Source organism: Protobothrops mucrosquamatus, unplaced genomic scaffold (assembly GCF_001527695.2).
Source record: "Protobothrops mucrosquamatus isolate PMUCROS unplaced genomic scaffold, P.Mucros_1.0 scaffold235, whole genome shotgun sequence".
Taxonomy (NCBI): Eukaryota; Metazoa; Chordata; class Lepidosauria; order Squamata; family Viperidae; genus Protobothrops; species Protobothrops mucrosquamatus.
The window spans coordinates 144934-158795 of NW_015386586.1; the positions used below are offsets into that span (position 1 = coordinate 144934).

Genomic DNA, 13862 nt, shown 5'->3' on the forward strand with positions numbered 1-13862 from the left:
AATCCTTTGAAACTATTAGCTATGCCATTAACACGGATTAATAGAACATTATTCATCTCTTATGTTGTTTAATTTTTGCTCCCTGTTATTACATTTCTACAGGACATATAGGAGTCTAGGAGCATCTAGCAACAAAGTTGGATAACTACCTATACAGATTTATAAATCAGGTGCAGGTATATCTTTCAATCCAGAATCCTATTGCTGAATTTAGCATTTAACAGCCAGACAAGAAGTGATGGATGGAAGAACTAAAGAGAAATTTCCTGATGGTGAGAGGAATTAAACAGTGGAATGGCTTCCTCTCCAGAAGTTGTGGTTGCTCCATCACTGCAGGATTTCAAAAAGATATTGGACAGTCATTTGTCTGGAATGGTATAAGGCAGGGGTGTGAAACTGCCAGCCCATGGGCCGGATGCGTCACGCAGAAACCGCACCAGCTCCGGCAAGGGGAAAAAGTCGCTATACATCACGACACGTTATGTGACAAGGTGAGTTTAACACCCCTGGTGTAAGGTATCCTTCTTGAGTAAGGGGTTGGACTAGACGACCTTTAAGGTACCTTCCAACTCTGTTATTCTGTATTTTGAATTGGTCTCTTGAGCCATTTCTCAGGGCAAGTTTAAAGAAGGCCTTCTCCCAATAGTTGCTGCAAACTTTTGGATATCCCCAAAGGGATGTTGAGGAAGAAATGTTTTGACCTCTTCCCTTAGAAACTAAAAAGTTTTAAAGACTAAGACCCCATTTATGAGACTGCAAGATTGATGATGATAAGTCAAAGAATGGTTTATGAAGAAGAAGCAAGTTAGACGTAAAAAGATAAACTGCGATGCTGAGTTTCACTGAAGAACTAAAAAAAAATTAAAGACTTTAAGATACAATGATTTAAGGGTGTTATGTATCTATTTTTACCATTTATGGTCAATTTAGCTGTAGTCTTCTGGGATCCACATTTGCAAGTATAATCTCCAGAATCAGCGATATCCAAGCCTTGGATCATCAGTTCAACACAAGGACCTTCCTGTTTTAACTGGAATTTTCCATCTGGTTTCAGCAGCCTGGATCCCTTGTACCACTCCACAGTTGCTGCTTTGTTCAGCTTACACTGGAAAGTGATCGATTCCCCTTCGGTCACTTCCTGGTTTTTTAATTCTTCTTGGAAAAACACGGGCAGTGCTGAAGGACGTGACATGGAGAAAGACAGGATCAAATTATTGCATGAATTAGATCTTGATGGATAAAACCCTTGCGATGTTTGAAACATACCATGAGGGGAAAAAAAATCAGGAAAACCAAAACAAGATTTATGAAATTTTGGAGAAGATCCTGCTTCTGAAACTACATTAAAAGTAATTGCATTTCAGGTGATCGATGAAAGAGTTATCAGGAGCAACTAAGAAACCCAAGGAAGATCAGTTGCAAAGCTTATTACCGTTCACTTTCAAAGTTGCTTTGGTCTTCTGATCCCCACACACGCAGGTATAACTCCCAGCATCTGGGACCTCCAGATCTTGGATGGAAAGCTCGGCAAAGCGCCCTTCTAGCCTCATTCGGTACTTCTCACTCGGTTTCAGTACTTCTTCATCCTTCATCCACACGACCGAATCCACAGCTTTGGTCAACTCGCAATGCAGAGTGGCAGTTCCACTCTCAGTCACCTCCTGGTTCTTCAGTTGAGTTTTGAAATGGGCAGCCACGGCTGAAGGGCACAGAAGTAGAAGATACTACATCAACAGCCACAAATTATGGGGAAGACTATTTCTCTCACACACGCACATGTCCTAGTGTGACACCCATGGATTACCATCTGGTGTGTTCTCAACAGTTGCTACCCATTCCAAATTTGGAAGATGGTCCCCAAAGTAGACTTCTCCTAAGGTCAAAAGTTGAACACACACAAGACAGAATTATTTGGAGAAACAGGATTCAGCCTTGCTTAAAACGGACACGAGGACTATTTACACCTGCTCTACTAATGCCAATGCTCAGAAACAATTTGCAAAGCATCCTTTCCTGTCAAGCTGAAAAGGAAAGCAGAGATCTTCAGGCCTGGAGGACGCACAGAAGGCCAAGGGAAAAGAGAGCAAACCAAGATGGTCAAACTTTGAAAGGACACAAATATAGGGGTCTAGGAACACCTCCATAAGATAAGCAAAGCTGTGCTTTGATTTGGCTTTTTTTACCGTTCACGGTTAAGACTGCAGTTGTCTGTTGGTCTCCAGAAATGCAGGTATAATCTCCAGCGTCTTTCAAGTCCAGATCATGAATCGTCAACTCGACGATGGCACCTTCTTTCTTCATTCGATATTTGCTGCCCAGCCGTAACGTTTTTTGTCCTTTCACCCACTCCACTGGAGCGGGTTTATTTAACTCACAGTGGAGAGTAGCTACTCCACCTTCCAGAGCTTCGGCATTCTTCAGTTTATCTTTAAAGCTGACGGGTGTAGCTGGAGAATGAAGGGTTACAGACAAAAATATGGAGTGTGCACATAAATACAAGAGGATCACTTAGCAATATTAGATTCAAGTTATATTATAAAGGAGGTCAAATCAGCAAATGCATCAAATGCAAAGAAAACAAGTAGAACTTTGATTGCACTCATTTGACCACCCCCTTTAGACACCCATGTTTCTAGCCCCAGAATATAGACAGATAGCCATGAGGAGCTGTTAGGACAATACAGAATGGCGGAGAAATCTTTTTGAAGCAATTGATTTAAACAAGAGAGCAAGAATCCTTTAAACTGACTATGGGTTTTAAGACAGAGATGATAGATTGATAGATAGACAGATAGACAGACAGACAGGCAGGGAGAGAGGGGGAGAGAGAGAGAGAGAGAGAGAGAGAGAGAGAGAGAGAGAGAGATTGAAGGACAGCTGGATAGATAGATAGATAGATAGATAGATAGATAGATAGATAGATAGATAGATAGATAGATAGATAGATAGATAGATAGATAGATAGATAGATAGATAGATAGATAGATAGATACAGAGATTAGATTGATAGATGGATAGATAGATAGATAGATAGATAGATAGATAGATAGATAGATAGATAGATAGATAGATAGATAGATAGATAGATAGATAGATAGATAGATAGATAGATATAGACCAAACATAGATGTAGATGGATGGATGGATGGATGGATGGAGAGAGAGAGAGAGAGATACAGAGACAGAGACAGAGACAAAGAGAGAGACAGATGATAGAGAGATAGATGGATGGATAGATTGATACATAGATACAGATAATTATAGACAGACAAGATAGATAAGAGAGAGAGAGAGAGAGAGAGAGAGAGAGAGAGAGAGAGAGAGAGAGAGAGAGAGAGAGAGAGAGAGAGATATCATATGATATGATATAATAGTATGTGTGAATGACCTTGGGAGACGGGGAGACCTGCAGATTAGAGAACTGGCAGATAAAAGGTATCTCCATCGACTGAAAGAAAAGGGACATGGGAAGCATTTCAAAAGGGACCCTCCCTAGTTTTCCAGGCAGGGAAAAATATTTTTAATTTTGCAAAATTCTGTTCATTTAATCTTACAATACAGGTAGTCCCAAAGGTGATTTTTCAAAAAGCAACTGGACTTTGTTTTTCCTTGTAGATATTTCTCTATTAATCCAAGAAGCTTCTTCAGTTCTGACTTAATGGTGGAGAATGGAAGGATTTATACAGGTAGCCCTCGACTTACAATTCTTCATTTAATGACTGTTCAAAGTTACAATGGCACTAAAAAAAGTGACTTATGACAATTTTTTGCAGTTACGATCTTTGAAGCATCCCCATGAACATGTGATCAAAATTCAGATGCTTGGCAACTGGTTCATACTTACGACGGTCGCTGTGCCCCAAGGTCATGTGATCCCCTTTTGCAACCTTCTGACGAGCAAAGTCAAAGGGGAAGTCAGATTCACTTAGCAACCAGGTTACTAACTTATCAACTGCAGTGATTCACTTAGCAACTGTGGCAAGAAATGTCGTAAAACAGGGCAAAACTCATTTAACAAATGTCTCACTTAACAACAGAAATGTTGGGCTCAGTTGTGGTTGTAAGTTGAGGAGTATCTTTATTCCTTGCAGTCATCTGGCTGTTAGCACTCTCTCTGAGAGTTGTTGAAACCACTTGAGGTTTATTTGAGCCCTTAGGGTTACCTGAATAGTGCAAGTGGGTGTGCAGCCTTCTTGGAACTGCTGAAAGGACTCTGATGGGAGACAGGTGGTGTCATGGGATGGGAGACAGGAGACAGGTGGTGTCATATCTCTCCCCCCTCTGCTGAGAGTGGGCTGTTCAGTCTTAATGTAGATGGCCTTTTTCACCCCTCTTTCAAACCAGTGATCCTCTTTGTCCAGAATGTGGACTTTGCTGTCTTTGAAAGAGTGGCCTTTGTCTTTTAAATGCAGATGGACTCCTGAATCTGGTCCCAATGGGTTTATTCTCCTATGTCAGTGGTGGCGAACCTATGGCACGCATGCCAGAGGTGGCACTCAGAGCCCTCTCTGTGGGCACGCACGCCATGCCCCGGAGATGGCAACCGTCCCTCTTCAACCAGCCGCCCGCTAACTCACCGAGGTCCCATGTGGCTAGATGCATTCTAGCATGGCTGGTTTCCGTCCCCCCTGGTCTTGCATGCTCTCCTTTTCCAGGGCACAACCCACTGCATTGCCTCCTCAGTTGTCGGCTGGCCATCCAGCTCAGAGGCGGCTTCTCTGAACTGCTGGCGGCGGGCTGTGGAGCCCCAGAGTGCACCGGTTGAGGGGCCGGCAGGCTGTGGCGGCTGACGGACACTGTCGGCCCCCATGCGCTCACTGGCCTCTGTGTGAGGGGGTTGATGGTGTCAGGCAGCAGCTGCCCCAGCCCGTCTCACCTTGCCCTGTGACAATGGCACCCCCGCTCTGCCTCGCCTTGCCTCACCCCGCAGGGTGAGCCTCCTGCCCACTGCCCCACCTGCCAGAGACCACCTGGATCTCCCCCAATGTTGCCCGGCCTCCACAGGCATCCCTCCCCACGAGCAACATCGAGGTGACCACATTCACCTTGGTCACACTCACCCAGTCTGCCATGACCACTATAGCCACACCCGCCCAGTGGGCCATGCCCACCTGGCACCCGGCGATAAATAAGTGGGTTTTGGGTTGTAGTTTGGGCACTCGGTCTCTAAAAGGTTCGTCATCACTGTCCTATGTTGTGTCAGGTGTTTGTGAAGTGATTGTTTTCTTTCTTCAGTGAACAGATCTGTACATGTCTCACTGCACTATAGCCTCCATCACCCATTGGCACTATTCAGGTGACCCCGCAGGCACAGATAAACCCTCAAGTGGCCTCAGTGACTCTCAGAAAGAGATGACTGCCAGGAATATAAATCCTTCCATTCTCCAGCATTCAGTCAGAACTGAGGAAGCTTCTTGGATGTAAGGTGAAATGTCTTCAAGGAAAAACAAAGTCCAGTTGTCTTTTGAAAATATACCTTTGGGACAACCATGACCATGACCATGACTGAGAATCTCCACAGACATTTGTACAAGGAAAAAGCAAGCGAAGATGAGGAACGTATCCACCATCTTTCCCTACCGTGGACTTTGATCTGAGCTGCGCTCTGTTTCTCTCCCGCATTGCAAGTATATTTTCCTGCATCCTCCGGTTGTGCATGGCGAATCAGCAGCTCAGCCACACAGCCATCCTGTTTGATCTCATACTTCTCGCTCGGCTGAAGGAGAGTCGCACCTTTCCTCCATGCCACTGTGACCTCTGGTGCGGCGAGGACGCAGCGCAAAGCAACCGTCTCGCCCTCTTTCTTTTCCACATCCTTAAGCTCTTCCTTAAAAATGGCGGGGGCCGCTAAAAGGCACGATCAGGATAAGGGGGGCAAAGTAAGGTTTTGGAGGAAAACTTGCACGTGAGCTGATATGGCAACAGGAAGCAAATTGGATTTGTACAGGGAAACACAGCCCGCTCAGTTTGGGCAGCAGCAGAGGGCAATAAGTAAATCTTCTAAATAAATAAACCACCTAGCACTGATGCTGTTATCTAGTTGGGTAATGAGACATCTGCAAGGAAACAACCAAGTTCAAAAGACACCAAGGACCTTACAGTCCTTCTTGTCCTCCTTCTCTTCCTCCGCCTTTCTATAACCCCCCTCCCTTCTGGCACTGATGATGTTACCTAGCTGGGTCATGAGATGTCTGAAAGAAAATAACTAACCTCATGGAGCACCAATGACTGAGGGGATGAGATTGAGATATGAGATATAATGAAATGAATGAGACATGAGATATGAGATATGATATGACATATGAGGTATGAAATATGAGGTATGAGAGAAATGAGATATGAGGCATATCATATGAGATATGTATGAGATATCATATATGAGATATGATTAAGATATGAATGAGCTATAAGGTATCAGATATGAAACTGAGATGTGATACAAGATATGAGATGAGGTATGAGATGTGACATGTGAAGTATGAGGTAAAAGATTGAGATGAGATTGAGATTTGAGATATGAGATACAAGATATGATATGAGATATGAGATTGAGATATGAATGAGATATGAGGTATGAGGTATCAGATATGAAATTGAGATGAGATACAAGATACAACACATGAGATATGAGACATGAGGTATGAGATATGGTATAATAATGAGATATGAGATTGAGATGTATGAGGTAAAAATATGAGATATGAGATTGATATTTGAGATACGAGGCGTGAGGTAAAAGATACGAGGTATGAGATATGAGGTATAATTATTATTATTATTATTAGTAGTAGTAGTAGTAGTATTATACAAGATCTGAGATATGAGTATCAGATAGGTACGAGATACGAGGTATGAGGTATGAGATATGAGGTATAATATTGAGATATGAGATTGAAATATTCGAGGTATGAGGTATATGAGATTTGAGATATGAGGTATGAAATATGAGGTATAATATTGAGATATGAGATAGAGATATATGAGGTATAAGATATGAGATGAGATACAAGATGTGAGATATGTGTATCAGATATGAGATAAGAGATATAGGAGATTCTGATGTGAGATATGAGATGAACGTAAGCAACGCCCGATTGAATTGGACCCATCTAGTCCAACCCTCTTCTTCTCACAGAGGTCCACCATGCCCAAGCAAATCATCTCAGCCTTTTCATAAAACCAAAAGGAACACTTGCACTTGAGAAAACGCTGGAATCCCTCTTTCTCTCGAGACCCTGAGATTATCTACCCATTTTTTCATACCCATCCCAGGGATGGAGAACTTCAGAAGACCGTTATGTCCAGAACCGCTTTCAATACTGGCAAACATTATCAAAGCTCTCCTACCTGTCACCTCCACCCGTGCAGAGGTCTTCAGGTCTCCACTTTTGCAAATATATTCCCCTGCATCCGACGGCTTTGCGTCCCGGATGACGAGTTCAGTCACAGGACCCCGTTGCTTGAATTCGTATTTGTCCCCCGCTTCCAGGACTACATTGCCCTTCATCCACTGCACAGGGACGTTTGATTTGTTAAGCTCACAAGTAAGACGGACTTTATTCCCTTCCTGTGCTTCTTTGTTTTGCAGTTCTTGGTTAAAAACTACCGGCAGGCCTAAAATACAAAAAGAAAAAAGATGGAACAGGAAGGAAGAGAAATAAACCATTTTTTAAAAAACTAATCATATTGGTATACAGGTAGCCCTTGACTTACAAGAGTTTGTTTAGTGACCATTTGAAGTTACAAGGGCACTGAAAAAAGTGATTTATAACCATTTTTCACACTTAACGACCATTGCAGCATCCCATGGTCACATGATCAAAATTGAGATGCTTGGCAACTGACTCATATTTACGAGTGTCCGGGAGTCACGTGATCCCCTTTTGCAACCTTCTGACAAGCAAAGTCGATGGGGAAGCCGGATTCACTTAACAATCATGTGACCAACTTAACAATGGCAATAATTAACCTGATAGCTATGGCCAGAACGGACGTAAAATGAGGCAAAACTCACAACAACTGTCTTGCTTAGCAATGGAAATTTGGGGCTCAGTTGTGGTCATAAGTCAAGGACCCCTACTTAATTAGAGGCTTCCCTCTGATTTTATTTCTACATGACTGAAACCAATCAGACGTCGGTCCTACCTTGCACCACCAGCTTTGCACTGGATTGGCTGTCACCAATGTCACACGTGTAGATGTCACTATCATTTTCTCTGAGATCCTTCATGAGGAGTTGCAAGATGGTCCCTTTTTGGCTGATCTCATATTTCTGGCCGGCTTGAAGGTCAACAATGCCTTTCCTCCAGGTCACAGCAGATGCTGGTTTCTTGGTTTCACAGGTGAGGGTGACATTCTTATTCTCCTCCACCTTCAGATCCTCAAGATCCTTCACGAAGCAGTTTCCAGCTTCTGGAATGGATGAAATAATAATAATAATAATAATAATAATAATAATAATAATAATAATAAGAAGAAGAAGAAGAAGAAGAAGAAGAAGAAGAAGAAGAAGAAGAAGAACAACAACAACAACAACAACAACAACAACAACAACAGTATTAATATGGGACCCAATCTGGGACTTAAACAAACTTTAATATAAAATCAAAGGTCCCATCAAACTTAGCAAAAGAAATAACTCCATTTATAATGAGTTTTCTTATTTATAATAATTGCCTTCTTTCCATCTGACTTGCAACAGTTGGTTTAGTGATGGTTTGGAGTTACAACGGCACTGAAAAAAATTACGTATGACTGTATTTCACATTTACAACCGTTGCAGCATCCCAATGGTCACTTGATCAAAATTTGGACACTTGGCATCTGGCTTGTATTTATGACCCCCTTTGGTGACCTTCTGACACGCAAAGTCAATGGGGAAGCTAGATTGGCTTAACAACCATGTCACTAACTGAACAACTACATTGAGTCACTTAACAACTATGGCAAGAAATGTTGTAAAATGGGGCAAAATTCACTTAACAACTATCTTACTTAGCAACAGAAATTTGGGGCTCAACTGTGATTGTAAGTCGAGGATTACATGTAAAGGGTTAGGATTATGGTTTCTGTTGCTAAATTTTTGTTGCTAAGCAAGATTGTTGTTAAATGAGTTGTGCCCCACTTCATGACCTTTCTTGCCACAGTTGTTCAGTGAATCACTGCAGTTGTTCAGTTAGTAAATTGTTTGTTAAGTGAATCTGGCCTCCGCAGGAGGTCGCAAAAGGGAATCACAGGACCCCAGGAAACTGCAACCGTCAAAAATATGAGTCAATGGCCAAGCTTATGAATTTGGATCATGTGACCACGGGAATGCTGCAAAGGTCATAACTATGAAAAATGGTCCTAAGTCACTTCTTTCGGTGCCATTGTGACTTCTAATGGTCACTAAAGAAACCGTTGTAAATTGAGGACTATCTGTAACCCCATCACTGACCTTCCACCGATAATGTGGCTTTTGTTTTGGAGAATTCGATCTCGCAGGTATATTCTCCGCCATCTTTCACTGTGGTGTCATGGATGATTAATATCGCCCGGGTGCCTTCCTGACGCAGGTCGTATTTTTGACTCCTCCGAATCTCCTTGCCGTCCTTCTTCCACTTCAGGTTGTTGTCCCATCTAGACAAGTCACAACTCAGGCTGACTTCCCGTCCCACCGAGGTGGACTTGTCCTCCAGCTGTCTTGTGAATTCGGCGGGTTTTTCTGTGGGGAAGAAAAGATAGGAAACCAGGTCAGAGAGAGGACACCATAACTGCTGTTGCCTCTCGCACATCTTCAACCACCACAGATAGAAAAATAAGGCTGTATTTAGACCCGTGGCTATGAAATGGCTGCATGTGTGCAACTTCACCGTGTAGAAACTATCTGAAGGGGTTCTTTGACTCTCACAAGTTGGTCAGTTCACCACTGGACAGCTATATGTCTGAAATGGTGGTCTATTTCCTTCTAAGCCTTTGTGGGGACTTCAAATCTTTTATATTGTAAAATAACTTTTGGGGGAAAGATAGCAGTTAATAAGTAACTCTCTCTCTCTCTCTCTCTTTGTATTTTTATCTATTCAATCATCTATATCTATCTGTTTGTCTAACTGACTATCATTCATCTATCTATCTATTTCTATGTATCTACAGTATCTCTTTCTCTCTATTCAGTCATCCATCTCTGCTTTCTTATTCTTTCCTTCTATCCATCCAATCATGAATCTATTTCTTTTTAATTCTCTCTCTCTTCACCTATCTCTTTCTCTTTCTCTCTCTCTCTCTCTCTCTCTCTCCCTCTATCTATCTATTCAAATCCATCCATCTATCCATCTATATCTGTCTGTCTTTCTTTCTGGATGTCTATCTTTCTCTCTAGCTCTCTATCCAATCATCTATCTCTATCTCTCTTTAATTCTCTCTTTCTTTATCTATCTATCCAATCATCTATCCAACTATTAATCATTTTCTTATTATCTCTCTCTCTGTCTTCTTTCTATTTATCCAGTCATCCATCCAACTCGCAAATCTATCGCTTTCTTATTCTATCTCTATCTTCTCTGTCTGTCACTTTCTTATTCTATCTCTCTATCCAATCATCTATCCAATTACTGTATTAATCACTTTCTTATTATCTATCTATCTATCTATCTATCTATCTATCTATCTATCTACCTACCTACCTACCTACCTACCTACCTACCTACCTACCTACCTACCTCTGAGGCACTGATTTTATCAGTTCATTATTCTTCCTTTAACAAAATGTTCCTGAAACAGGAAAGGTCTGTGAGGAAACCATCAGCCTCAGAAAGCCCCCAGGACCCCACCCTGGTTGATGATTTCATGGGATTCTCTACCCCATCCGACTTATTCTAATACAATCTTAGCTCCCCTCACCCCCACTACGCACCTTTCACAACAAGAGAAGCTTTGGATTTTAAGTCACGGACGGAAAACACCACTTCGCCAGAATCGGTCACTAAGGTTTTCTTGATGGTGAGGGTGTATTTCCTTCCTTTGTTGAAGGCTCTATATCGGGCGTCATGGCTGACTTCGTTCCCATTGATCAGCCACTGACAACCGTCTAGACTCTCGTGTGAGAGGACGCATTCGAAGCTACAGCTCTCTCCTTCCTGCACCTCAACGCTCTTTAGACGCTTTGTGATGCCGATATTCAGCTCTGTGGAGAAACAGGATGAGAATTAAATTAAAATAACTACCAGAAGTCCTTGACTTACCATATTTTCATTTAGTGACCGTTCAAACTTACAACGGCATTGAAAAAAGTGACCACTGTTTTTCACACTCATGACCGTTGCAGCATCCCTGTAGTCATGTAATCAAAATTTGGATACTTGGCAACTGGTTCATATTTATGATGACTGTAGTGTCCCGGGGTTGTGTGATCCCCTTTTGCGACCATCTGACAAGCAAAGTCAATGGGAGAAGCCACTTAACAACTGTGTCACTAACTTAACAACTGCAGAGATTCACTTAACAACTGTGGCAAGGAAGGTCGTAAAATGAGATAAAACTCACTTAACTAATGTCTCTCTCTTAGCAACAGAAATTTTGGGTTCAATTGTTGCCATAGGTTGAGGACTACCTGTAATTAAAATTAATTTAAATTTCATTTCATTTCATTTAAAATTTAACTTAAATTTAAAATTTCATTAAAATAATTAAAATAACACATTAAAATAATTAAACTAAACTAATATAATTAAACTAAAAATTCTTAGGAGCCTCAATCAATCAGATAGTCCTCAAGTTACAACTGTCACTGAGCCCCCAATTGTTGTCGTAATGATAATAAAACAGCCACAATGGAAGCATGCCTGATTTTACAACCTTTTTATGTGGCAGTCATGAAGTGAACATAGACATCATAAAGTGAATGCTGCAGTCGTTAAGAGAACCCATTGTTCACTATGTGGCATTTTTGGCCAAAACCAGAGTTTAAATGTGATTCGCAGTCACATGACCAAGGTGGGGATGCAGACATCAAAATGCACAATTACTGTATGGGATTGGAAGGGTCTTCTAGTCCAGCCCCCTGCTTGAGCAGCAGACCCTATACCATGGTGGCGAACCTATGGCACGGGTGCCAGAGGCGGCACTCAGAGCCCTCTCTGTGGGCACGTGAGCTGTCGCCCCAGTCCTAGGCCTTCAGCTGGGTTTTATAAAGCCTTTTCGCTTTAGGCCTCCGCCACCTTGTGCAGAAAAAAAAAGGTTCAATCAGTCAATTTAAACTTCTCGCAGGAAAAAAAAAGATCTCGCAAAGTTGGAATTGATTGATTGAACTTTTTAGTCCCACCCAGTCTGCCGTTACCACCGCAGCCACGCCCACCCAGTAGGCCATGTCCAGCCAATGGGCCACACCCAGCCAATGGGCCACACCCACCCGGCACTTGACGATGCATAAATGGGTTTTGGGTTGCAGTTTGGGCACTCGGTCTCTAAAAGGTTCGCCATCACTGCCCTATACCATTCTGGACCAATGGCTGTCCAATCTCTTTTTGAAAACCTCCAGTATTGGAACACCCACAACTTTTAGTGGCAAGCAGTTCCACTGGTTAATTGTCCTCATTGCCAGGAAATTTCTCCTTAGTTCTAGATTGCTTCTCTCCTTGATGAGTTTTCATCCATTGCTTCTTGTCCTGCCTTCAGGTGCTTTGGAGAAGAGGTTGACCCACACCTCTTTGGGGTAGCCCCTCAAATATTGGAATACTGCTATCATGTCACTCCTAGTCCTTCTTTTCTCAAGACTGGCCATTTCCAAATCCTGCAACCTCTTGGCCATACCCAATTCCTTCATATGTTTTTGTCTCCAGGCCCTTAATCCTTCTTACTTGCTCTTCTCTGCACTCTTTCTAGAGGTTTAACGTCTTTATCGTGGCTTTCTAGAATCTCATTATCTCTTTTAGATCATGATCACCAAGCACCAAGTGGACATCAGTGGGAGGATAAGACATCTCCCACACGATGCCCTACAGTTGTGCTGCTGCTGGATCAACTCCCATAGTTCTTATCCTACACCAACTGTGGATGTCCAAGAAATGTGGAAGCCCACCACTGCAAAATGGAGAACGATGTTCTCCTGACTCAACCATTCTGCGCACCTTGAATGATGACTTTAGACTTGGCGACGTCCGTCCCAAGATCACAGGTGTACCAACCGGCGTCATCTTTGCCGAGATCTCGGATGATGAGTCCTAGGGTCTTCCCGGACTGCAGCATCTCATATTTGTCTCCTGGGATCAATTCCACCTCTTCCTTCTTCCATACCGGTTTCACTTTCGGTTTTGAGACTTCACATTCCAGTGTGATAGTGCTTCGTTCCTCGGCAACCACATCATCCAGAGATTTCATGAAGACGGCTGGCTTCTCTAAAGGAGATGGAGACAAAGGTGTGTTTAGAAGCCATTACGTTGGTCAGGATGACATCAGTAATCTTGATCAAAGATCCTCCGTTGAATTGCGTGAATTGGGAGACAATTCAACAGAGTTTGCGAAGATGTTGTCAGAGGTAGCTGAGACAGCAGTAGGTCTTTAAAAGGAAATTGCTCTGAGCTCTCTGGAAATTACAATAATTTCTTTAAATAAAGTTTGCTGTAACTGCTTATATTGACTAACAAGACGAAATGATAAGGATATTTTAGTACAGGTAGCCCTCAATTTATGACGGAGCTTGGGCCATATCCAGAGGATCTAGTTCACGACTCGGCGGAAAATCAGGCGGCGGCTTGGGAAGTAGCCGCTGCCGCGGCACTGGACCGAGTCGTGCCTTTGCGGCCTCTGACCCGGCGCAGATCTCAACTGGCTCCTTGGTTTACGGAGGAGCTGAGAGAGATGAAACGCCGGAAAAGACGCCTAGAGAG

At 42.7% G+C, this 13862-nt stretch overlaps 1 protein-coding gene across 1 annotated transcript in view; it reads right to left on the reverse strand.

Moving 5' to 3' along the window:
* The window catches only part of LOC107285997 (obscurin), a 190237-nt gene that overhangs the window by 103546 nt on the left and 72829 nt on the right, over positions 1-13862 (reverse strand). Inside the window, exons 34-42 of the mRNA XM_029283797.1 lie at positions 13104-13370; positions 10892-11161; positions 9437-9703; positions 8146-8412; positions 7348-7614; positions 5581-5847; positions 2184-2447; positions 1433-1699; positions 913-1176 (exon numbers count right to left, since the gene is read on the reverse strand). Of these exons, the coding sequence (XP_029139630.1) occupies positions 913-1176; positions 1433-1699; positions 2184-2447; positions 5581-5847; positions 7348-7614; positions 8146-8412; positions 9437-9703; positions 10892-11161; positions 13104-13370 (2400 nt within the window). The remainder of the gene's footprint in view (positions 1-912; positions 1177-1432; positions 1700-2183; positions 2448-5580; positions 5848-7347; positions 7615-8145; positions 8413-9436; positions 9704-10891; positions 11162-13103; positions 13371-13862) is intronic.